At 48.3% G+C, this 24,676-nt stretch overlaps 1 protein-coding gene across 7 annotated transcripts in view; it reads right to left on the bottom strand.

Annotated features, from left to right (window-relative positions):
• SYNE4 (spectrin repeat containing nuclear envelope family member 4) overlaps window positions 1-22,905 on the bottom strand; it is a 31,001-nt gene extending 8,096 nt beyond the window's left edge. For 2 of the 7 annotated variants that reach the window (XR_013989892.1, XR_013989893.1), the window contains exons 1-10: window positions 21,984-22,905; window positions 16,219-16,516; window positions 14,137-14,287; window positions 10,433-10,609; window positions 8,841-8,978; window positions 7,426-7,620; window positions 5,150-5,408; window positions 3,479-3,576; window positions 2,719-2,797; window positions 1,487-1,650 (exon numbers count right to left, since the gene is read on the bottom strand). Coding sequence is in view for 2 of the 7 variants with exons in the window: in XM_081018834.1 (XP_080874960.1) it covers window positions 1,487-1,650; window positions 2,719-2,797; window positions 3,479-3,576; window positions 5,150-5,408; window positions 7,426-7,620; window positions 8,841-8,978; window positions 10,433-10,609; window positions 14,137-14,287; window positions 16,219-16,352 (1,395 nt within the window). In the remaining 5 variants the exon portion in view is untranslated. Of the gene's footprint in view, window positions 1-1,486; window positions 1,651-2,718; window positions 2,798-3,478; window positions 3,577-5,149; window positions 5,409-7,425; window positions 7,621-8,840; window positions 8,979-10,432; window positions 10,610-11,938; window positions 12,190-14,136; window positions 14,288-16,218; window positions 16,517-21,732; window positions 21,949-21,983 lie in introns of those variants that run through there. The other 5 variants (XR_013989894.1, XR_013989895.1, XM_081018834.1 and 2 more) reach the window with 5 other exon arrangements.
• Window positions 22,906-24,676: the final 1,771 nt, after the last annotated feature.

The raw sequence follows: 24,676 nt of genomic DNA, 5'->3' as shown, positions 1-24,676 counted from the left end.
GAGGACGAAATGGTTGGAGGTTGGATGGTGGCTAGCAGATTGAGGTTGACAGAAGTTCTGTTTTTGGGGGACAGGGGGCGGGCGGGTGTGGAGGACTCCCCGGTCCTGAATGGGGTGACTGTGCCCTGAAGGACCAGGTGTGCAGCCTGGGAGTCATTCTGGACTCACAGCTGTCCATGGAGGCACAGGTCCATTCTGGGTCCAGGGCAGCTGTTTACCAGGTCCATCTGGTACGCAGGCTGAGACCCTATCTGCCTGCGGACTGCCGCGCCAGAGTGGTGCATGCTCTGGTTATCTCCCGCTTGGACTACTGCAATGCGCACTACGTGGGGCTACCTTAGAGGGTGACCTGGAAACTACAACTAATCCAGAATGCGATAGCTAGACTGGGGACTGGGAGCGGCCGCCGAGACCACATAACACCGGTCTTGAAAGACCTACATTGGCTCCCAGGACGTTTCCGAGCACAATTCAAAGTGTTGGTGCTGACCTTGAAAGCCCTAAACGGCCTCGGTCCAGTATATCTGAAGGAACGTCGCCACCCCCATCGTTCTACCCGGACACTGAAGTCTGGCTCCCAGGGCCTGCTGGCAGTTCCCTCACTGCGAGAAGCCAAGTTTCAGGGAACCAGGCAGAGGGCCTTCTCGGTAGTGGCGCCCTCCCTGTGGAACGCCCTCCCAGCAGATGTCAAAGAGAACAACAACTACCAAACTTTTAGAAGACATCTGAAGGCAGCCCTGTTTAGGGAAGCTTTTAATGTTTGATGTACTACAGTATTTTAATATATTTTTGGAAGCCACCCAGAGTGGCTGGGGAAGCCCAGCCAGATGGGTGGGGTATAAATAATAAATTATTATTATTATTATTATTATTATTATTATTAGACAGTGTTCTCGAAGCTACAAGCATCAGGGAGGCAGTGGAAGACAGGAGAGCCTGGCGTACTCTGGTCCAGGGGGTCAAAAAGAGTCGAACACAACGAAACAACAAACAACAACAACAACTGCGAACACAGAAGTAGGCATGAGGCATAAGTCTTGCTACAGCTACAGATTTACTGAACATAAATCTGAACAAAGAAACATTTCGTCTCTCTCTCATGGAGAGAACAGCAAAAGCAAAAGCTATGCACAAAGGGAAGTTCCCAGCATACCTTGCTGGAATGTAAACAGACATGTGACATGCAACAATCTCATGTCTGTTCCTTAAGGTGGAATGGAATTCTCACCAGGGAGTAGTGGACTCGAGTTTGAGAAACACTGGTGTGCACCATCTTTCTTCGACCTGGTGCCCCCCCTCCAGATGTTTTGGACTACAACTCCCATCAGCCCTTAGCCAGCACAGTTACGGGAGTTGCCGTCCCAAGAGCTTGGAGGAGCCTGGTGCAGAGAAGGCACAGCCAGAGGGAGCAGGAGATTTCTGCCCCCAATATATACGTTCTCTACAACCCGAGATGTTCTCGTCCTGCTCCATCAGAAGAACTTACTTGTTCCAGCTTCCCTCCCATCTTCTCCAGGCAGCTCTGGCCCAGCCAAGTCTCAATCCGTTGGGGGTCAAATCCCATCGGTTCTGCTTGGCAGGGGCTCCCTTTCTCTGGCTGCCCATTTTGGGGGTGCTGAGATCCCTGGAGCTCCCATGAGTGCGACGTTCCTACCAGAGAAGCCAGGAAGAACATCAGATCAGGGAGGGAATCCTGACCCTAAAGTGGAACGCCAGTCTCCAGAGTAGATGGTCACAGAGCGCTGGCAAACAAGAAGGAAACGGATGTGCCTGGTCTTTATGGAGCATTTGTTTCTCATTTGCTTGCCAGCAGGTTATACGGCACTGAGCATCCATCCTGAGTTGCTTGTGTGGTGGTTATAGGTCTTCCGTTAACCCATGGGTAGGCAAACTAAGGCCCGGGGGTCGGATGCGGCCCAATCGCCTTCTAAAGCCGGCATGTGGACGTTGCGGGAATCAGCATGTTTTTACATGAGTAGAATGTGTGCTTTTATTTAAAACGCATCTCTGGGTAATTTGTGGGGCATAGGAATTCATTCATTTTTTCCTTCAAAATATAGTCCAGCCCTCCACAGGGTCTGAGGGACAGTGGACCGGCCCCCTGCTGAAGAAGTTTGCTGACCCCTGGACTTTAACCAGTCGTTTATCCACACTTTTAGCACATTTTCCCCATCACTTTCCTAACTGCGTAAATTAATAACAACAACAATAAATTATACTCCGACTTTTCCCCTGACAGGATTCAAGTCAGCTTAGAGATAAGAACCACTAAAAACACAGTAAAAACAATAGTTAAGAAACAATTGTGGTTGTTTTCACACCAGAGTGCTTTCATATACTATCAGTGGGCAAAAATCTAAACTTCCAGTACGTGATTGACTCAGTCTCGCCAAATGCTGGCAATCTGGAGAAAGCCTTCTGTGCCAGAGTTTACACACCTGCTGAAAACGTATCTATTTTGTCAAGTCTGTGCTGGCAATTAAGAGCACATCTTTCAAAATAATCATGTGGTTTCTGATTTTGACTTTCCATATGGTTTTTCCAATTTGTATGGTTTTATGTCCTCTTGTTGTAAACTGTTTTGATTTTGTTTTAATGAAATAACAGCATGAAAATGTTTTTACAAATAAGTTCCAGGCACACCCAAGGGGATTATTCAGCTTATTAAACCAGCATCTCCTCTAAGAAGACCCTGGGAGATCAAATGCAAGGACTTACCAGAACTGCACCTTTTTATTTCCTGGTCTGTGACGGAGGAACTGAATTGATCCCACTCCACTTGGAAGCCATTTTGCACCTGTAAGAAAGGAGGGGAAAGATGAAACCACATGGAAAACTATTAAATTGGCAAGAAGAACGGCAAGATTTTGGGGTGGGGGAATCGGCCATTCTGAAAACCAGATGGGGTAGGGAGGAGGGGTTACGTGGCACGGGGTGAACATGGTTAATCTGTGGAACTCTCTCCCACAGGAGACAGGGATGGCCATGAGTTTAGATGGCTTTAAAAGACAAGTGGGCAAATTCCTGGAGGAGAAGTCTTATCAATGGCCCCTAGCCAGGACGGCTATTGCTCACCCTCCACATTCAGAGGGGAGAGTTGCTCTCGCACTCAGGTCCCGCTTGCGGGTTTCCCAGAAGAGACATCTGGTCGGCCCTTATGGCCTTCCCCAGCTTGGCACCTCCAGATGTTTTGGACTACAACTCCCATCAGCCCCAGCTACGAGGCAGTAACTGGCCCAAGGTCACCCAGTGAGCTTCTCTCCCAGGTCCTAGTCCACGCATGGCCACTGTGAGAAGAGGGTGCTGGACTAGATGGGCCACTGGCCTGATTGAGCAGGCCAGCTTAAAACATCCTTTTGTTGCTGTATATGCCTATTTTAGGCAGAAAAGTGAAGCAACCATATTCCTGCTCTCTCCTCCTACCAAGCCCTGGGAGTAAGACCTCTTCCACCCACCCCAGCCATTCCCAAATGCTTACAGAAAAGTCTTCTTGGCTGCCACATCTCAAAGGCAAGGAACGGGATGCACAAACAGAAGGCCTGCACTTCCGGCGAGGTTCTTCCCACTGGCCCATACCTGCAGGATAACAAAACAGGGGAAAGGAATCCAGCTGCCGCCCAATCTAGCAGTGACCACATCAAAATATCTGCTTCTGTTTTCTTTAAAAAGTCAACTTCCAGCCCTTATGAGCCTTGCCCAGCACCCTCCAGATGTTTAGGACTACAACTCCCATCAGTCCCAGCTACGAGGCAGTAACTGGCCCAAGGTCTGTGACTGAGTGGGGATTCAAACCTTGCTCTCCCAGGTCCTAGCCCAGGCATGGCCAAACTTGGCCCTCCAGATGTTTTGGGACTACAACTCCCATCGTCCCTAGCTAACAGGGCCAGTGGTCAGGGGTGATGGGAACTGTAGTTCTGAAACAGCTGGAGGGCCAAGATTGGCCATGCCTGTCCTAGCCCAACAGCCTAACCACAGTGCCTCTTCTGCGATGAAAGACTCATAGAGCTGAAGGTGCTGTTTGATGGCTGTAAAAGGTAAAGGGACCCCTGACCGTTAGGTCCAGTCGCGGCCGACTCGGGGGTTGCGGCGCTCATCTCGCTTTACTGGCCAAGGGAGCCGGCGTACAGCTTCCGGGTCATGTGGCCAGCATGATGAAGCCGCTTCTGGCAAACCAGAGCAGCGCATGGAAATGCCGTTTACCTTCCCGCCGGAGCGGTATCTATTTATCTACTTGCACTTTGACGTCCGTCACGGGGATTCGTTCCGCCGACCTTCTGATCGGCAAGCCCTAGGCTCTGTGGTTTAGACCACAGCGCCACCCCTGTCCCTGTTTGATGGGTGTAGGTGCTCAGAAACTCTGAAACGAATGATGGGGGTGGAGACGATGGTAATGATGCTGATGATAATAATAATAATAGTAATAGTAACAACAACAACACATTATTTCTTCTACCCCTCCCATCACACTGGGTTGCCCCGGACACTCTGGGAGGCATCCAACAAAAATACAGCATCAAAAATTAAAAGCTTCCAATGACAGGGCTGCCTTCAGATATAGTCTAAACGTTGTGTAGGTGTTTATCTCCTTGACATCTGGTGGGAGGGCGTTCCACAGGGCGGGTGCCACCACAGAGAAGGCCCTCTGCCTGGTTCCCTGTAACTTGGCTTCTCGCAGGGAGGGAACCACCAGAAGGCTCTCGGAGCTGGACCTTAGTTTCCGGGAGAACTATGGGGGTGGAGATGCTCCTTCAGGAATACAGGACTGAGACCGTTCAGGGCTTTAAAGCTCTACACTTTGAATTGTGCTCAGAAACGTCCTGGGAGCCAATGTAGGTCTTTCAAGACCGGTGTTATATGGTCTCGGCGGCCGCTCCCAGTCCCCAGTCTAGCTGCCGCATTCTGGATTAGTTGTAGTTTCCGAGTCACCTTCAAAGGGAGCCCCACGTAGAGCGCATTGCGGTAGTCCAAGCGGGAGATAACCAGAGCATGCACCACTCTGGCCAGACAGTCTGTGGGCAGGGAGGGTCTCATCCTGCGTACCAGATGGGCCCTTGTTCCTGTGTCATGATTCAACCCAGCTCCATACCCACAAAGTGGGGGGCCCTCCCTCCCTCCCTCCCTCCCTCCCTCCCTCCCAGGCCATGCCTACCTGTGATGGCGCTGGAGTATGAGGAATCCTCTTCGTCATGCGACGTAGATCCCCCTATATCCACAGAAGGATCCCACTCCAGATCCACGTTTGCCTCCACAGCGGGAGCTGGCTGCTGGCGGTGCAGAGAGGGGTTCTTTGGGGTCGACTGGCGCATGGGGGCAGCAGGAGGCTGGGGCGGCCCATCCAGGGATTCTTCCGCAAGGGACTCAGACTCCAAATCGCTGTCCCGGTCAGACAGCCACTCGTCCTCAAAGACCTGGGGGCAAGGTAGGAGAGAAAGAGAGAGCTCTGCAGACATGGAAGAGTTATCGTCCACTTAAAGAAATCTCAGGCAGTAAACTCACTGCACCTTCAATGCCCATTTGCAACACATCCTTTCCCTAGAGGAATTCTGAGCGCTGTCGTTTTCCTGTCACAGAGTTACAGTTCCCAGCTTAGCCCAGGATTCTTTGAGGGGAAGAACGAGCTTTGCATGTGCTTTCAAGTGCCGTGGGTTCCTAAAGAGATGTCCAAGATTGAACCTGGAGATATGCTCTGCAAATATGCTCTGCCCTTGAGCAGTGCCCTTCACTTGCAAGGGGCTGGATTCTGCACCCTCGTAGCGGTTTCTGTGCAATTTCTGTCATGCAATTCGGACGTGCAACTCATCATTTGATGGACATAGCCTGCTGGAACTGGCCAATGGCCCATTGTGGCATTTGCCCTCCTAGGTGGGTCGTAAGGAAAGGGTTAAATGAGTGTGCAGTGATTGGCCAGTGGGAACCCAAGGGGAGGAGTTAGAGTGGGAGTTGTTGGGAAGTCAGTTGGGAGTTGGAAGAGGGAGTCTGTGGGTTGGTTGAGTTTTGATGTGAGAAAGTGAGAGAAACTGTAGAAGGAGTCAGAGTTGGGATAATCAGTTAAGAGTTATTAGGAAGGTATAGGCCGGTACAGGAACTAAGATTAAGAAACTGACAAGAAAAATTATCTGAAACCATAAACTTGTTAAGGCTTATAAAATAAACTGGATTATTTGTTTTGACGTTAACAGCTGTCAGGACTCAGTGTGTACCCGAGAGAAACGGGTTGGTGGCAGCGCGGAAGAGATCATAGTGGTGGCACAGGGATCAATAGACCGTCCGGGGACCCTGTGTGATCGCCACACCCATCTAGTCCAGCAGCCTGTTCTCACAGTGGCCAACCAGACGGCCATCGTGGGAAACCCTCAAGGAGGATTCGAACACAGAGCAGCTCTCCCTTCCTGTAGTTTCCAGCAGCTGGTATTCAGAAGAATTGCTGCCCTCCAGCTGTGCAGGAAGGGCATAAAAATCATGGCTAGTAGCCCACTCCTCCCTGAAATTGTCCAATCCTCTTTTAAAGCCATCCAAGTGGGTGGCCATGGCTGCTTCCTGTGGCAGCGAGTTCCGCAGATTAACCCTGAACTTTGCAAACGAACTCTTTTATTTTTCAACATTCAACCTCACTGATGTCCACAAATTCTCACCTATGCAAGAGGGAGAAAACCTTTACTCTATCCACTTCCTCCATGCCCTGCAAAATTTTATAAACTGTCATGTCACCTCCTGCCTTTTCTCAAAACTAGATAAAAACTGCAGCCACCAGGCAATGAATATATTTACGGGGGCTCTACGTGGGGCTCCCTTTGAAGGTGACCTGGAAACCTCAGCTAATCCAGAATGCGGCAGCTAGACTGGTGACTGGGAAAGGGCCGCAGAGACCACATAACACCGGTCCTGAAAGACCTACATTGGCTCCCAGTACGTTTCCAAACACAATGCAAAATGTTGGTGCTGACCTTGAAAGCCCTAAACAGCCTCGGCCCAGTAGACCTGAAGGAGCGTCTCCACCCCCATCGTTCAGCCCGGACACTGAGGTCCAGATCCAAGGGCCTTCTGGCGGTTCCCTCCCTGTGAGAAGCCAAGTTACAGGGAATCAGGCAGAGGGCCTTCTCGGTGGTGGTGCCCGCCTTGTGGAACGCTCTCCCACCAACTACCAAACTACCAAACTTTTAGAAGACATCTGAAGGCAGCTGTGTTTAGGGAAGCTTTTAATGTTTGATGTATTACTGTATTTTAATATTTGGTTGGAAGCTGCCCAGAGTGGCTGGGGAAGCCCAGCCAGATGGGCGGGGTATAAATAATAAATTATTATTATTATTATTATATACGTGTGGGCTTAACCTAATCCTAATCTGTGGCTCGCCTTCTCCAATGCCTTGATTGGTGTATCAGATTCCCTCTCCCTCTTCCTGAGCAAGGGAGACCCCCGGTACTGACCAGCCGCATGCTGACCAGTCGTCCCTGGAAGCGGAAGACTCTGCGGAAGACCTCCTGGCAAAAGCAGCTCAGCTCCTGCAACTCCTCCTCCAAGACCTCCGCGTCCTCAGGCTGGCTCTTCTGGATCAGAGCTTCCCCGTGCACCAGCAGGTGGTCCACGCGGTCTGCATTGGCTTGCACGTCTTGCTGGAATGCCTGGACGTCAGGAAAGAGAGAGGCAAAGGGCTTATCCCTCAGCTGGTTTTGGACTACAATTCCCATCATCCTCCCTAGCTAGTAGGACCAGTGGTCAGGGATGATAGGAGGCAGTGACTGCCATCAACCTGGATGGCTTTAGATGTGTATTTTCATCTGTTTTTCGTTTACTGCCGATTTTAATTTTTTAAAAATACAGTATTTTAACTTGCTGTTTTCTTTTTTATACATTTTTATTAATTTTTAAACATATCAATTCCAACAGTCATACAACATAACTTCTCATCTTCTACAATATTTTTAGACTTCCGTCAACACCTCTGATGATTTTCCGTTCTTTATCACTTATTCTGCATTTCTTAATTTCATATTACCTTTAATTGCCCTTAACTAATAATTCTCCTCATTATCTTCTTTGCAATATTTCAAATAATTCACCTTACAAAACTTCTTGCAAACCTACTAGCGTAATCTGTTCATCACAATTGCTTTTCAAATAGTCCCTAAATTTACTCCAGTCTTCTGAGAATTGCTGGTCCCACAGGTTTCAAAACCTTCCTGTTAATTTATCTAATTCTGCATAGTCCATCAATTTCATCCTCCGTTCTTCTTTCGTCAGTAGTTCTTCTTGCTGTTTTCAACTGTTTTTACTGATAATTCTATGGTTTTCCCCCCCTATTTGTAAACTGTTTTGCTTTTTTAAGAAATCAAGCAAAATTTATGTCTTTTATGTTGTTTATGTTTGTTATAAATTTGAAAAACCAATAATTTTTTTGGGGGGGAAAGAAAGAAATCAAGCAAAATATATATTTTTATTCAGTGCTTTTTTCTGGGGGTATTCAAAGGTATGCAGTACCAACATCTCCCCCCCCCCCAAATGTTTAAATTGTGGCACTTCCTGTAACAACTTCATGGCGAGTACCAGCACTTAAAAAAAACAAATAGCACTGAAATTATTATGAAATAAGATAAATTTCTGAGCTTTTGCTGGACACTATCCAAGCATGGATTTTTAAAATTTTTATTTGCAAGAACATTGAGGTGTCCAGAAATGTTTTCCTCAGCAAATGTCCACCTGCTCAAGATGCCAGGTCCTGAGCTGAGATACCAGACTCCAGAAGCGTTTGGTGAATCCCTGGAGAAACGTGTAGCCTTGTGGGAAAACTGCAAGAGTGCAAACGCTTGATTCCCCCCCCCCCCTTCCTCAGCTTTTTCCCTACCTGCAGCTGTATCATTTTCTCCAGCGACGTCCCTCCGGAGAAGTGCTCCACGTCTGTGAGTCGGAGGTCCAGCTCCACCAGCCACACCCGGATGGTCTCTTTCTCCAGCTCAAACTTTTCCCACTGGTTCACAAAATGCTGGCAGGGGGAAGGAAGGGAAAGAACATATCAAACACCGTCCTTTATTCACAGAGCTAAGAGATACCTGGACAATATTGTAGGAGGAACATCTGCCCTGAAGCAGCTATCCAAAAATGGCCTAGGTTATACCTGTGGAATCGTATGATGCATGATCCACAGCACTGGGTAATAATAATAATAATAATAATAATAATAATAAATTTTATTTATACCCCGGCCAGAGCCGCTGCCCTCCCCGGCCAGAGCCGGGCTCAGGGCGGCTAATACCAGTAAAATTACAATATAAACATAATGGGAGGCGGGGACACGCAATTTAAAATACAGGTTTAAATGCCACTTAAAATGCAGCCTCATTTTAATAGTAGCCCATAGATCAAGACCATAAGGGGAGGGAAACATAAGGGTCAGACTGAGTCCAAAACAAAGGCCAGGCGGAACAGCTCTGTCTTGCCTGCCCTGCGGAAAGATGTCAAGTCCCGCAGGGCCCTAGTCTCTTGTGACAGAGCGTTCCACCAGATCGGGGCCACGGCCAAAAAGGCCCTGGCTCTGGTTGAGGCCAGCCTAACCTCCCTGTGGCCCGGGACCTCCAAGACCGTAAGGTCCTCCGTGGGACATACCAGGAGAGGCGGTCCCGTAGGTACGGGGGTCCTAGGCCGCATCTGTGGCCGCCTTTGCAGAGCCACAGTCCCAGGGTTTGAATGTGGCCCTCGAGACCTCTCTATGTGGCCCCCAGGACCCTTCCCAAGACACAGCCCTCATTGGTCCCGATTTCCTTGGGTGGAATAATATATTCTTGAGTTCTGGCAATGGAGGGAGGAGACAGGTGTTTGTGAAGGTGCATAGGAGAGCCATAGCTCAGCAGTCGGGTGTCTGCCTTGTAAGCGGAAGGTCCAGTCCGTGGCGTCTCCAGACAGGGCTGCCTAAAATCCTGCAGAGTCGCTGCCAGTCAGTGTACACAGTACTGAGTTAGATGGAGCAAAGATCTGACAGCTTCCTGTGTTCCTGAACCAGCCCAGTGTATAAAGTTAAAATTCAGGTTCGCTGCTCCACAGACCACTGGCATGTGGCCCTTGAAAGGTTATTGTTATGTACTGAGTTGAATAGGATCCAAAATGCAGCAGTCTGATTGGTCCTAGAACAATAGGATCCAGAAGGCAGCAGTCAGATTGGTCCACACCAGCCACCCAATCCAGCTCCAGGTGGAAGTGAATCCGCAACCTGATTGGCCTACAGGAGAATCCCTGAATTAGCCAATCACGTGGGGCCCATTGTGTAAATAATGCATATAAAGCAGACATTCTGGGGGAATTTCCATTCCTCCTCAGCAGTATGAGCTGAATAAAGAGCATGAAATCCACTCTCGACTCCGAGTATATTTCAGTTGTCCCGGAGGGAATGTGGACCTCAAGGTGACTGTGGACCTCCAAGGTCCAGCGCCCACCAGGACCCACCTTCAGCCTCTTGCAAATGGCAGCCGTCCGAGCCTGCAGGTCATCCCAGCGCTGGTTGACCTCTTGCACCGTGGGCCGGAGCTGTGGGCCGATGGCCCCGCTCCTCACCAGCTGATGGTATCGCCTGTTTAAGGATTCCAGAGGAAGCAGCTTGTCTGACACTTGTCTTTGTAGCATCTGAAAAGGAGCCATGAAAAATGTCAGAGGGGATGTTGCAGGAATTTATGTATAGGTTGGGGGGGGGGTTGCCCCTCCAGCAGATATCATGCACATGCAGCCCACTACCAAAATCAGCACAATCACTTTTGTGACTTTTGTGCTTTGTCCCCACAAAACACTTCATCACAGTTTCTTCCTATCTATTTGAAGGGCCTTTGCTGCACGATACCAAATGTAAGAATTCACTGATAAATGTATCTCTGTACTGGCCCACTGGGAAAACTTCAGAAATTCATAGACATGTGAGCTCAGCTACTCAGCAGCCCCTCTGCCCGAGTGATAATCCCTGGCATCCTGAAACCTGAGTGCCGGACAGGTAGCCATTCCAGAAACAACAAACCCAGTTGAAGACAAAAGGGTGGGATGAACTTGGCTGGGAAACAGGGAAATGTAAAGATCTCTTTTGTTACACTTGATGGGTGTTTGGTGGAGGGCAAGGGGAACCATGGGGCAGGGTCCAGGATGCTCAGATCTCCCCTTTCATGATGTAACTGTGATGTATTAGTGATGTAGTTTGGGGGGGGTGTAACATGGGGATTAGCAGCTAATAAAAGTTTTGGGGCTCTTTCGTTCTGGGCTTCCATCTTGTTCCACCTGGTGGCAAGTGGGAGTCCTGTCGCGACAGTCTTCATTCAAGACCAAGCCAACTGGTTGCTGTTTTGCTCTGGTATTCCTAGCTGGTGTCCTTGTCTTTTTGCCCAAGGGAGCCCTCAGATTTCTCTGTTAACAGGGAACATTGAGACCAGAGCAGGCAAAATTCTTTGCCCCCACCTCCCTACAAAGTGGTCCAAGGCTGCTTGAAAACAAATAAATGGGTGATAAAATGTTATTAATGTAAGGTTACCAGGTGTCCCTGTTTCCCGGGGACAGTCCCCAGATTTGCAAATCAGCCCCCTGGCAAAATCCTTAGAAGTTGAATAGTGTGCCTGAACGCTGAAGTCCAGCGCCGACGGCCTTCTGGTGGTTTCCTCACTGCGAGAGCCAAGTTACAGGGAACCAGGCAGAGGGCCTTCTCGGTGGTGGCGCCTGCCCTGTGGAATGCCCTCCCATCATATGTCAAAGAAATAAACAACTACCTGCCATTTAGAAGACATCTGAAGGCAGTCCTGTGCAAGGAAGTTTTTAATATTTAATGCTGTCTTGTTTTCAACACTCGATTGGGAGCCGGCCAGAGCAGCTGGGGAAACTCAGCCATATGGGCGGGGTATAAATAATAAATTATTATTATTATTATAAATGTTCTTGTCTGACAGCTGTGCACCCTCCATTCCCCTGACGTTTACTCACCGTGAAGCAGGTGTGAGAGAAGCGTAGGCCCTCCAAATATTGCCTGAGCTACAACTGCCAAGAACCCCAGCACGTATGGCCAGGGCTGGAGAACAGTTTTAGTTCAACTGTGAAGCCCGAGGGCGGGGCCTGTATTTATTCCAGATCTCTGGGTTCTGTGATGAAAGCCATTGTGATGTAGTGGTTGACTAGCACATTGGAAACCAGGGTTGAAATCCTCACATGGCCATGAAGCTTAGCTCAGTGCTGGTGACCTTGGGCCACTCGCTGCCTCTCAGCTAGAATCATAGAATTGTAGAGTTGGAAATGACCCCCGAGGGCCATCTAGTCCAACCCCCTGAAACGTATAAAACAAATAAGTAAATTATAGGTGCTTTATAAATTACCTATACTGAGCAAACGAGGGGGAGAGACGTGCAACCCAGAAGCAGCAAAAGTCACAGCGCCTGCAACATTTCCATGCAAATTGTGTCCGTCATAAGTGATGCTACAATGTCAATTAACGCACCAGTGCAAAATTAAGCGAGTCCCAGAATCGTCTCCATTTTAGCAATTCCACCTGCTGGCTGGCAGTCCAGATGCCTTGCTTTGAGCGCTATGAATTTCTGAGCGAGCCGTTCTCATCTTTCCGTTCCTCTCTGTCGTGCACAAACACCCACACAAGGTGACCTGGATTGCTGCGGCTCCAAAAGTTGTTAATTCACACAAAAGTGTCGGTGGGGAAGAGAACAAAGGCGCATTCTCTCCCCCGCTGGCTCCCCTCAGAAAGGTGGCCCATCCTTCCTAAATGCCTCATTTGTTCGCTCATTTGTTATTTTTGGCCCATCGCTGCTCCTTTAAGATAAAAGGGCTGGCGAATCCCAAGCTATCAAATGCGTACCTGGCAAGGGAAGCTCTGTAACTGCAGCTTCAGGGCTGCGTAAGACACAGAGTACACTTAAAACACACGGATTCCCCTGAATAATCCCAGTAACTGCAATTCACAGTGCTAAAATTCCCAGCGTTCTTGGGGGGGGGGGGGAGCAGTGTGCTTTAATATGCAAAAGCCTTTGACTGTGTCGACCACAGCAAACTATGGCAAGTTCTTAAAGAAATGGGAGTGCCTGATCACCTCATCTGTCTCCTGAGAAATCTCTATGTGGGACAAGAAGCTACAGTTAGAACTGGATATGGAACAACTGATTGGTTCAAAATTGGGAAAGGAGTACAACAAGGCTGTATATTGTCTCCCTGCTTATTTAACTTACATGCAGAATTCATCATGCGAAAGGCTGGGCTGGATGAATCCCAAGCCGGAATTAAGATTGCCGGGAGAAATATCAACAACCTCAGATATGCAGATGACAAAACCCTGATGGCAGAAAGTGAGGAGGAATTAAAGAACCTTTTAATGAGGGTGAAAGAGGAGAGCGCAAAATATGGTCTGAAGCTCAACATCAAAAAAACAAAGATCATGGCCACTGGTCCCATCACCTCCTGGCAAATAGAAGGGGAAGAAATGGAGGCAGTGAGAGATTTTACTTTCTTGGGCTCCATGATCACTGCAGATGGTGACAGCAGCCACGAAATGAAAAGACGTCTGTTTCTTGGGAGAAAAGCAATCTTAAAAAGCAGAGACACCACCTTGCCGACAAAGGTCCGTATTGTTAAAGCTATGGTTTTCCCAGTAGTGATGTACGGAAGTGAGAGCTGGACCATAAAGAAGGCTGATCGCCGAAGAATGGATGCTTTTGAATTCTGGTGCTGGAGGAGACTCTTGAGAGTCCCATGGACTGCAAGAAGATCAAACCTCTCCATTCTGAAGGAAATCAGCCCTGAATGCTCACTGGAAGGACAGATCGTGAAGCTGAGGCTCCAAGACTTTGGCCACCTCATGAGAAGAGAAGACTCCCTGGAAAAGACCCTGAGGTTGGGAAAGATGGAGGGCCCAAGGAGAAGGGGACGACAGAGGATGAGATGGTGGAACAGTGTTCTCTAAGCTTCCAGCATGAGTTTGACCAAACTGCAGGAGGCAGTGGAAGACAGGAGGGCCTGGCGTGCTCTGGTCCAGGGGGTCACGAAGAGACGGACACCACTAAACAACTAAACGACAACAAAATTCCCAGTGTTCTTTAGGGGGAAGCAGTGTGCTTTAAAGGGCATGGTGTGTATGCAAAGCAAGGGCCAGACAACCCGGCCCTCAGGAGGTCCCTCCTTACCTTGAACCTTTGCAGCTCTTTCTTGGAAATGGCATAGGACACCTGCGAGGAGTTTGGGGAGGCGGCCATCAGCTCGGCAGCCCACAGCCAGTCCTGGAAGCGGAAGAGCAGGTCTTGGAAGGCTTTCTGGAGTTGCCATGCCTGCTCCTCTCTGGTACGGGGAGAGGAATCGATCCGTCAAAACACGAAACCAAGGCAGACTCTGGGAAGAAGGACCACCCCACCAACCACCTGCCAGAACTCCCATCTTGAATTTAAAAACATTTATACAGGGTGAGTCTTTTAAAAGAGACTCACCCTGTATACTTTGTATCCACGGGGCCTCTTTTGAAGGACTCACCCTGTAAATAGCTTAATTTTTTAAAAAACACCTCTAACTGTTATTTCAATTACTGTGGGAGGGAGTTCCACAGGTTAACTCTGTGTCAATCTTCCAACATTCAGCTTCATTGCGCGTTAAGAGAGAGGGATAAAACCTCTTCTCTGTCCATTTTCTCTATCCTGCCATGCATAATATTATGAAATTCTGTCCTGTCACCTCCTGCTCTCCTTTTCTCTAAACTAAAAATATCCAAACACTGCAACCATTCTTCATATGGCAGTTGGACTAGATGACCCTCAAAGTCCCTATGCATTATTTCAATTACTATGTACTTTTTAAAACATTTTTTGTGTGGCAACAGGCCTTTGCAGCCGTTTCAATGTTGATTGATCAGTCTCCTGAGTGATTATCTGTATCCCCACCTGCACTTTATACCGGTATTTAAAGCACCACGACACCACTTTAAACTGCCATTGCTTCCCCCAAAGGAATCTGGGAGCTGTATTTTGTTTTTAAATAATGTTTTAATTCAAAGATTTTTTCATGAGTAACAGAAGTACATTCAGCGTCTCTGCTTTCAAGTCGTAGAGTCCTTCATACAGTTCAGCTACGTTTCGTTTGAGACATTATTATTAGGGGTAGTATGAATTTGAGGGAGAGGGAGAGGTGGAGAAAATAAAAATGGGAGGAGTTGTAAACTTTCATTCTTTTTCGTAATACGTGAGCGGAGCTATAGGTATCTTGGTTTTGCTGTAGTTTCTTCAGGATGCAGAGAGTTCTTACGAGATGCCCTATTCCTTTCCCAGAGGGTTTAGCAATAAAACCCTCTCCATGGGGAACTCTGGGAATTGTAGTTCTGGGAGGGGATCTCCTTACAGTGCTCAGCATCCTGAACAAACTACACTTCCCAATATTCCCAGCCACCATTCCCACGACTGTTCAAAGTGGTATCATTGTGCTTTGAATGTGGCATTGTGCTTTGAAGGCACAGGTGGCCTGTATTCTTTTATTATCTCGAAACTCCATTTTGCATTTCACACTCCCTCCTTGAAACACTTTACAATACGGTGGTACAGAAATACTGGTCTGCCCCGCAGAGGACCTTAAGGTCCATGAACAACCATAGTTTAGAGGCCCTAAGGAAGTCAGACTATCCTCCACCAGGGCTAGGGCCTTCTCAGTGATGGCTCCGACCTGGTGGAATGCTCTGTCCCATGAGACCAGGGTCCTGCAGGATTTAACCTCCTTCCGTCGGGCCTGTAAGACAGAGCTATTCCGCCTGGCCTTTAATTTGAATTCAGCCTGATCTTTTATTTCCCTTCTCTTCCCTCCCCCTCCCCTTTATATGAAGATTCCCCGCTCTGGGATCCCACAGCTAGTTCTCCCATGGCCTCCTCGCTGGCCCAAATAGGACTAACTTAGCCAGCTAGCCCTGGTGATCATCTAATGTTTATTGGATGGATTTCCCCCCTAAATTGATTTCTGAATTCTGAATTTATTGTTATTCACGTTTCGTGCTGTTTTTTGTTGCATCAATTAAGTGTTTTAAATTTGTTGTTCACCGCCCTGAGCCCAGTTTTCTGAACCGGGAAGGGCGGGGTATGAATAAAAAAATATTTATTATTATTATTATAAAGAAATAAATGTTAAGTTTGCTTCCAGGCGGGCAAGGAAACCTCTTTCAAGGGGCTGTGGGTCTTCACCCAAAGGCCTAGCCTAGTGCGCTAACCAAAAACCAGGAGATTTTTTCAAGAGCTCACCTGATGCGTTTCTCCACGGATACTGTGGAAAGGTCGCAAGCAGCAATCTCTGGCACCGGCTGCTCTCCATGGAGCGTGGCACATCCGTGGCAATCCCCAAGGGGCATTTCCTGCCTCCAGCCAATTCTCTGCATCCTCAGCCCAGAGTTTTGGTGTGATGGCTTCAGCTGACTACCTCTGTGGCGGAGGATGCGTCAGCCTCGTCCGAGAGTTTGCAGACAGCGCGGGAAACAATGAATGCCACATGGCGGCCCCTTCAGTTCGTGGAGCGAGTTCAGGATCTGCCCGCCAACTCTGTCTGCAAAGGAGCACAGTTAAATTTTAGAGAAGGAAAGGAAAAGAGAGAAATTAGCTATTGCAGATCTTGAGGAAGGGGCAACATCAACGTCTATCTGAAGAAAAGACAAAGGGGGTCAAATCCAATTTCTGACAGGCTTAGCCCAGGGGTGGGGGAGCCGCAAGATAGGACTCTGGGCATGTGCAGAGTGCATTTACCTAAGCGTCACCACACATCTTGGCTAAGAAATAAAAACACTGAGGGCGAGGGCAAAGGCCTATTTATTGTAGAGAGAGAAAATCTAGACACAGCAAAGACTAACCTTCCTCATCCAAGTTTCCTTCTCCTTTAGTTTATTGCTTAGGTAGCCAAGTTCATAACGACATATCTGCTTCTAAGCAAATAAACACAGGGAGGTTTATTGCCCAGGGAACCCATTAATTAGTATTACCTTAAAGTCTGCTGAGAATTTCCCGCATCACCTACTGTGCACCATCAGTGATATAAAAGGAGATTAGTAACAGAGGCTCATGCAGTCCAGATTGGAAAATTTTCAGATGAGATTGATGGAAGTGAAGAAATTGTATAAGATGTTAAAATATGTTTAATTACTGTTGAAAATGATATGTTGAAAATTAACAAAAAAATTATATATATATATAAAAAGAACTAGATGATTCTAGTCCCTTCCAACTCTACGATTCTCCACTCCATCCCCATTTTGATCATTTTGGTCGCCCTTTTCTGAGCCTTTGCCAACTAGACAATATCCCTTTGAGCAGAACTCTGCAAAGCACAGCAAAAATGGCAATCAAGGCAGGAAGAAGAGCAGAAAAAGAAATGTCAGGTTTAGCAAGAAAGCTGCAAAGCCAGATTACACACACACACAAACACACACTCTTCTTCTGTGGTGGTTTTCACAATTAACGTATACTGCTCTGAGGTGCTGGATTGAGGGCGGGAGGGATGGCATTTCAAACTGGCATCCAAGAAAGAAAGAAAGAAAGAAAGAAAGAAAAGGACTCAGTCCTTTTGTTAGAAGGAAAAGACCAAGTGGGTTTTGTTGAGAAGGAAGCAATTTAGCCAAGATTCGCAAGAGGCAGGAAAATCACTGTCTGAGCAGAGGCTGTTCAAAGAAAAGAAAAGGAGGGGGAACGATAGAAGCATAGAATTGGGGAGTTGAAAAGGGAACCCAAATGGTTATTTGGTCCAATGCCCTGCAGTGCAGGAATCACAGCTGAAGAATCCCTGACAGATGGCCTAGCCAGGATTTTTGTTTGGGGGGGGGCAGGCCTTTTGTTAGCAGAACGTTTCCAAGCACAATTCAAAGTGTTGGCGCTGACCTTTAAAGCCCTAAATGGCCTCGGCCCAGTAGACCTGAAGGAGCGTCTCCACCCCCATTGTTCAGCCCGGACACTGAGGTCCAGATCCGAGGGCCTTCTGGCGGTTCCCTCATTGCGAGAAGCCAAGTTACAGGGAACCAGGCAGAGGGCCTTCTCGGTAGTGGCACCCGCCCTGTGGAACGCCCTCCCACCAGATGTCAAGGAAATAAACAACTACCTGACAGAAGACATCTGAAGGCAGCCCTGTTTAGGGAAGCTTTTAATGTTTGATGCATTACTGTATTTTAATACTTTGTTGGAAGCTGTCCAGAGTGGCTGGGGATACCCAACCAGATGGGTGGGGTATGAATAATAAATTCTATTCTATTCTAACCTCCGTTAGCTATGTATTTTTATTTATTTTTATTGATTTAAGGGGGCAGCTGCCCCCCTTTGGCTACGCCCACGCCCCCCAACCTCTGTTTAAAAGTCTGCAATGAAAGAGGGTCCACCACTATCCATGGAGACAGTCCTTTCCATGTAAAAGCTCAAAATTTAGCTCTTCAGCAACAGGATACCTCCTTTACTGACTCCTCTTAGGGGAAACGATCCTCATTTATCCCTACAAACAACTTTGTTTATGATAATGCAGTGTGAGTCTCCTCTGCCTGCCCACCAAATATATAATTGCATCACAGGAAGATGCCTTATGGTAAGTCAGACCACAGGTCCATCTAGCTCACTGCTGCCTGCACTGGCTGGTAGCAGCTCTCCAGGATTTCAGAGGTGGAACATCCCCATGCAAAGCTCTTCCACTGAGCTACAGCTCTTCTGCAAATTAAAAGGTAGGCTTTGGGTCCAGGGCTTAATTTGAAGTGAGGTGCTTCGCAGTTCAGACTCAGAAGTTGTTTTTCAGGGCGAGAGAGCTTTGCCCCAGAATTGGCACGCAACGATAACAAAGCACATAGCCTCTGAGCATGCAAAGAATGAATTTCCCTTGCTGTTGCAGAACTGCAGCTTCCCCACTTGTGACTCGGTCAGTAGAGCAAGGGACTCTTAATCTCAGGGTCCCGCTTTGGGCCAAAGATTCCTGCATTGCGGGGGGTTGGACTAGATGACCCCTGGCAGTACTTTTTCCAACTCTATGATTACTATGATTCAATAACAATAACAATAATTTATTATTTATACCCCGCCACTCTGGGCGGCTTCCAACAGAATATTAAAATACAATAATCTATTAAACATTAAAAGCTTCTCTGAACAGGGCTGCCTTCAGATGTCTTCTAAAAGTCTGGTACTTGTTTTTCTCTTTGACATCTGGTGGGAGGGTTTTCCACAGGGCGGGCGCCACCACTGAGAAGGCCCTCTGCTTGGTTCCCTGTAACTTGGCTTCTCGCAGTGAGGGAACTGCCAGAGGACCTTCGGAGCTGGAACTCGGTGTCCAGGCAGAATGATGGGGGTGGAGACGCTCCTTCAGGTATACTGGACCGAGGCCATTTAGGGCTTTCAAGGTCAACACCAACACTTTGAATTGTGCTTGGAAATGTCCCGAGAGCCAGTGTAGGTCTTTCAAGACTGGTGTTATATGGTCTCGGTGGCCACTCCCAGTCCCCAGTCTAGCTGCCACATTCTGGATTAGTTGCAGTTTCCAGGTCACCTTCAAAGGTAGCCCCACGTAGAGCGCATTGCAGTAGTCCAAGCGAGAGATAACCAGAGCTTGCACCACTCTGGCAAGACAGTCTGTGGGCAGGGAGGGTTTCATCCTGCATACCAGCCTGAGGTCTGCAATTGTCAGATAGGTTTGAGATCACCCTGGCCGCTCCCTCTCTCTTTAGGCCAGCCCAAAATTTAATACAACATAGGAATCTTCCCTATATAGATCCAGACAATTGGTCCAACTAGCTCAGTCTTGTCTACTGGCAGCTGCTCTTCAGGGCTTGAGACTGTGGTTCTCTCTCTGCCCTACCTGGGGGTGCTGCTAAGTATTGAACCTGGGACATTCTGCATGCATTATGCTTGATAGCACTGAGCTACAGCCATTGCTCTCAACATAAACAGGAAGCTACAACATCAACCCATCAGGGATGCCCAACACATCTGAAAACCAGGCTCCGTAAATTTCTCTAATCTTTAGTAAGAAAGAAAGAAAAAAGATACTTTGCCCATTCTCAAAGGTTCTTTTTTTGTCCTTATGATTAGCTCTGGAAAAAAGAATTAACGCCTAACAAAAATTAAGCTCCACCTGGCTCTCTTTTCCTCCCAAAAGGCTACAGGAATGGTTGGGAACAATGCCAGCCTCCTTCCCTTTTATGCTCAGGCCAGAAGATGCCCCCCTCTCTGTGTCCTGCCTTATCAGCCCTTGTGACTTTTTCAAATATTGCAAATATTCTCACTGCAGCTAAAACAAACACCATGTTTCCCTGATGGCCCTTGCAGAATTATTGCGGCACCAAAGCAAGCACAGTGGCAGCTTCCCTTGGGTCGTCTGCGGCGTCCCCTGCCAATAGACTTGGCAAACACGTATCGGTGTATGCAGAGGTTTGCTTGGCTTCTCTTTTGGCACGTAGCTGAGGGCATGCACCTTGCAAACGGGCTGGCCAGGGCGCTCCAGTCAGGGATCTGTTACCCAGAGTTTGTGGGGTGCAACAGTAAACAGGACAGTGGCTCTAAGCATACACAGAGTTCAGTCTCTTTCCCCCACAGGTGTCCATACCTGCCTGGGATCAGGGAGCACAGAATCCGTGCCAAAAGCTGTGGTCTCTAGGTAGATAGGAGGCATCTCGTTTTCCAAAACTGAGCATCCAAGCTACATCCAAGCCAGAGGAAATATATGGTTTGATTAGCCAGGGTGAGAAACAGGCATTCCTCAAAGTTGAAACGGCACCACAGACACACAGGCAGGAAACTCTTTTCAAATACAGGGCTTTGGTCCAGCTAGCTTAGTGTTGTCTACACTGACCAGAAGCAGCTCTTCAGGGTTTCAGAGTGCCTCCGGACAATGTTTTGCTCTGGGACCCATGGTTCTTCTGCATGAAAACTTTTGCAGATGGTGCTGTTGCCGTCAAAATGCCAGCCTGCATTCCTCATCCACCTTTAATCTTGATGCAACCTTTCTGGTGAAAATCCACTCATATAAAAATAAACCTCTTGCCAATATGACTTTGCAAACTATCCCCGGTAACTGTGTGCCTTGTCGATCCCATAATTTAGCAGCAAGAGAGAGCGTGCCACACCTGCAGGATTGCTGTCTGCGATTTCACATAGGTCAAACAGCCACCAAGAAGTCCAACAAACATATTGTTCCAGCATATTGCAATGACATTTTGATTTCCCAAGATGGAACAGGCTGTGTCTCTCTGCCTCACGCCATCATTGTAGTTTTCCAAACTGGCCCCAGTCCCCTCACTAGGCACGGTAATTAGATACATCCCCAATATTTGCATGTTTTCAAATGGCAGAAATTGATCAAAGGTTTGGGTTTGGTCTGTTTCTCCAGACCTACACAAAGCTCCAGTAGTACGGCTCAGCTTTAGAAACTGCTTTCAGCAATGCCAGCATGCCAATACCTGAGATAGTGAGATAGCCCACAAGCATGCACAGAGTGCGATTCATTTGCCATTGGGTAAACACTGCCTCTCTATAATTATCTGGCATTTTGAGAAGCGTGCTCCCCCCAAAAAAATAAAAATAAACTGAAGGAACTGCAAGAAGCAAATAATTTAATACCCAAAATTTAATAAAACACAAATTGCTGCTCCTTTATTATTTTCATTGCCTATTTACTCTTAATGCACTGAAACCAAAACAGCCCCAAATGTGCTCTTAAGGTGCCATCCTACTAGCCTAATTCGGACTCCTTAATAAACTACATTTCACATCATCCAATCCAGCAATTTAGGCTGCAATCCTCACCCCGCTTCCCTGAGAGGTGAGAGCAAGCTGCGTTGAATTCAACAGGATTTCCTTCCAAGTAGACGCGGCTGGGCTTGCACTGTAAGACTGCAGTCTGACATCATGCAAACCGAGACTGAAACGCTGCCAAGTTTTATGGCACTTCACTCTCACCCTGACAGCAATTTAAGGAGCAGGTAGAAGGTTTCACTTCACGCCGGGGGCCAATAAGCCTCAGCCTGGAAAGCTGGCACGGGCAGGTGGCGACTTACCTGAACTGCCTTTCTAAAGAGTCACGCAAAGCAGCCCAGCTTCGTGTGGATCAGCGATCCCCGCCAGATCGAAACCCAATGTCTGCGGGAAGCTCGGAGGCTGCATCGACAGCCTGACCTTTTGCATTTCTCCCGCGCGCCTGTCAATCATTAAACAGGTGTCCTAGCGCGGTTGCCACATCACCCACAGCGGGGAGCGCGCAAGAGGCGCAACAACTGACTTCATCCTCTCCTCTGCAGGACGCGCACACCTTGATGGATGGAGACCTGGAAGCGACGCGTTGAGAAAGGGGATGGACTTTGTAAGAGAAGGGTTGAAAAGGGCAACCCCAAAAACGTCTGCCCCAAACCTCTGCCGCTCCTCCTCCTACTTCCGCCCTCCCTCAACAGGTGAGCTGTGTTCTCTCTCTCTCTGCAGATACCTGCACAAAGAGAAACCAGGAGCAGGGAGGGTTGCCAGGTAATTTGATTCTCCAACGGTAACACGGGTGTGTGGAGAGGGAGCCCAACCCATCGGTGCACTCCCTCGGACAAGCCAGGTGCTTCTTCTCCCTTTGCAACGAACAAAAAATAAAGCACACACTCTGCACCGTGCAAACAAGGGCTGCAGTGACCAAGGAAGAGGCGAGAGAGAGGGAATAAAGTACATCTTCACGCAGCAATAAGGAGAAATGGTGGCGTTCTCTCCCCACTCATGTGAATGGCTGTACAAAGAAGATTAGGCAAAGATTAGGTTGAGGAGGAAGCTATCAATGACTGCCATGTTTCTGAATGCCGGTTGCTGGAAGCCACAGGATGGGAGCTCTTGTGTCTGGGTCCTGCATGCAGGTTTCCCCACAGTGATGTATGGAAGTGAGAGCTGGACCATAAAGAAGGCTGGTCACCGAAGAAGGGATGCTTTTGAATTCTGGTGCTGGAGGAGACTCTTGAGAGTCCCATGGACTGCAAGAAGATCCAACCTCTCCATTCTGAAGGAAATCAGCCCTGAGCGCTCACTGGAAGAACAGATCCTGAAGCTGAGGCTCCAGTACTTTGGCCACCTCATGAGAAGAGAAGACTCCCTGGAAAAGACCCTGATGTTGGGAAAGATGGAGGGCACAAGGAGAAGGGGACGACGGAGGACGAGAAGGTGGGACAGTGTTCTTGAAGCTACCAGCATGAGGGAGGCAGTGGAAGACAGGAGGGCCTGGCGTGCTCTGGTCCAGGGGGTCACGAAGAGTCGGACACGACTAAACAACAACATAATCATGCAGGTTTCTCATCATGGGCATCTGGGCAGCCACTGTGAGAACAGGATGCTGGCCTGGCCTGGCCCAGCAGGCTCCTCTTATGCCCCCAAAGCCTCCTGGGGGATCACTGAAGGATGGCAATTCCCCAGGGGGTGATCCAGCTATGTTGATCAGTATTAAGCTGATCCACTGTTTGCACTGCATATACTATTTGCTTTACAGGTGCAATTTTATTATTCATTTTACACTGCCCACCGCTAAGACATTTTATTTGTAATGTTGGGTGGTATATAAATTTTTGCACAGAAGATAAAACAAATAAAACCTGGGAAGAAAACTCCATTTGGTGGTTTCGCTGATTTTGTTTCTTTGATCCCCCCCAGTGGAAATCAATCAAAATGGAACCGGATCTGAACAGCTGAGTCCCAGAGAAAGGCCTGAAGTCACATGACAAAAGCAGTCACTCTCTGATTCACCATTATCAAGTACATATGGTTGTACTGGTTTTCTGTTATAGAACTTCTGTATTGTTATGTTAAATGTTTAGGGGTTTTTTTCCTGAGACAGATAATAATAAAAAGTCACTCTCTTGCAGGCTCCTCCTTCTTTAACTACTATTGTTTGTTTTTTGTTTGTTTGTATTTATATCCCACCTTTTCCTCGAAGGAGCTCATGGTGGCATACAAGATTCTTCCACCCCTCATTTAATTCCAACAACCCTTTGAGGTCGGTTAGGCTGAGAGGCAGTGACTGGTCCAAGGCCACCCACTGAGTTTCATGGCTGGGTGGGGATTTGGACCCTGGTGTCATGGTCCGGCTTACGGGCGGTCAAAGTCCCAGCTGAGGACGTCGGGACCGGGGGCAAGATGGCGGGGTGGGAGCAGGAACGAGAGTCCAGAAGCCAGGGGTCTGAGGGTTGAGAAGCAAGGAGTCACAAAGTCAAGGGTCCGAGGGTCGAGAAGCGAGGAGTCACGAAGTCAAGGGTCCGAGGATCAGGAAGGAAGGAGTCACAAAGTCAAGGGTCCAAGAGTCGAGTAGCAGGGAGTCACAAAGTCAAGGGGTCTAGAGGCAAGGAGTCAAGGAGCCAAGGTCCAAGGATCAGGAAGCAAGAAGCCCAAGGCAGGGAACATGTTGCTGTGGCAAAGAGCCGAAGGGAAATGCTGACCTTATATCCTTTCCCGGCTCTTGCCACCAGGTGCAGTGAGTTACCAAGCGGCCTCACCTCTGCAGCTGTGCCTTGCCTCTCCAGAACAAACTTAGGAAGGCCCCAGTCCTGCAAAGCCCTACTGGTCAATGGGCCTGGCTCCTGCATATACTCCTGACACCTGGTCTCCCAGGTCCTAGTCTAACACTCTAACCACTACACCACACTGGCTCTCAAGAGTCCCACTAGTCTGCCTAGACCATTTCTGTTTGCTTGGGAATGCCAACGACTCTCCAGGAACTCGGACAGAGAACCTTCCT

Source organism: Podarcis pityusensis (assembly GCF_964106645.2).
Source record: "Podarcis pityusensis genome assembly, chromosome: 8".
Lineage (NCBI taxonomy): Eukaryota > Metazoa > Chordata > Lepidosauria > Squamata > Lacertidae > Podarcis > Podarcis pityusensis.
The sequence above is the reverse complement of the archived record's forward strand: the minus strand, read 5'-3'. Positions and strand labels throughout refer to the sequence as shown.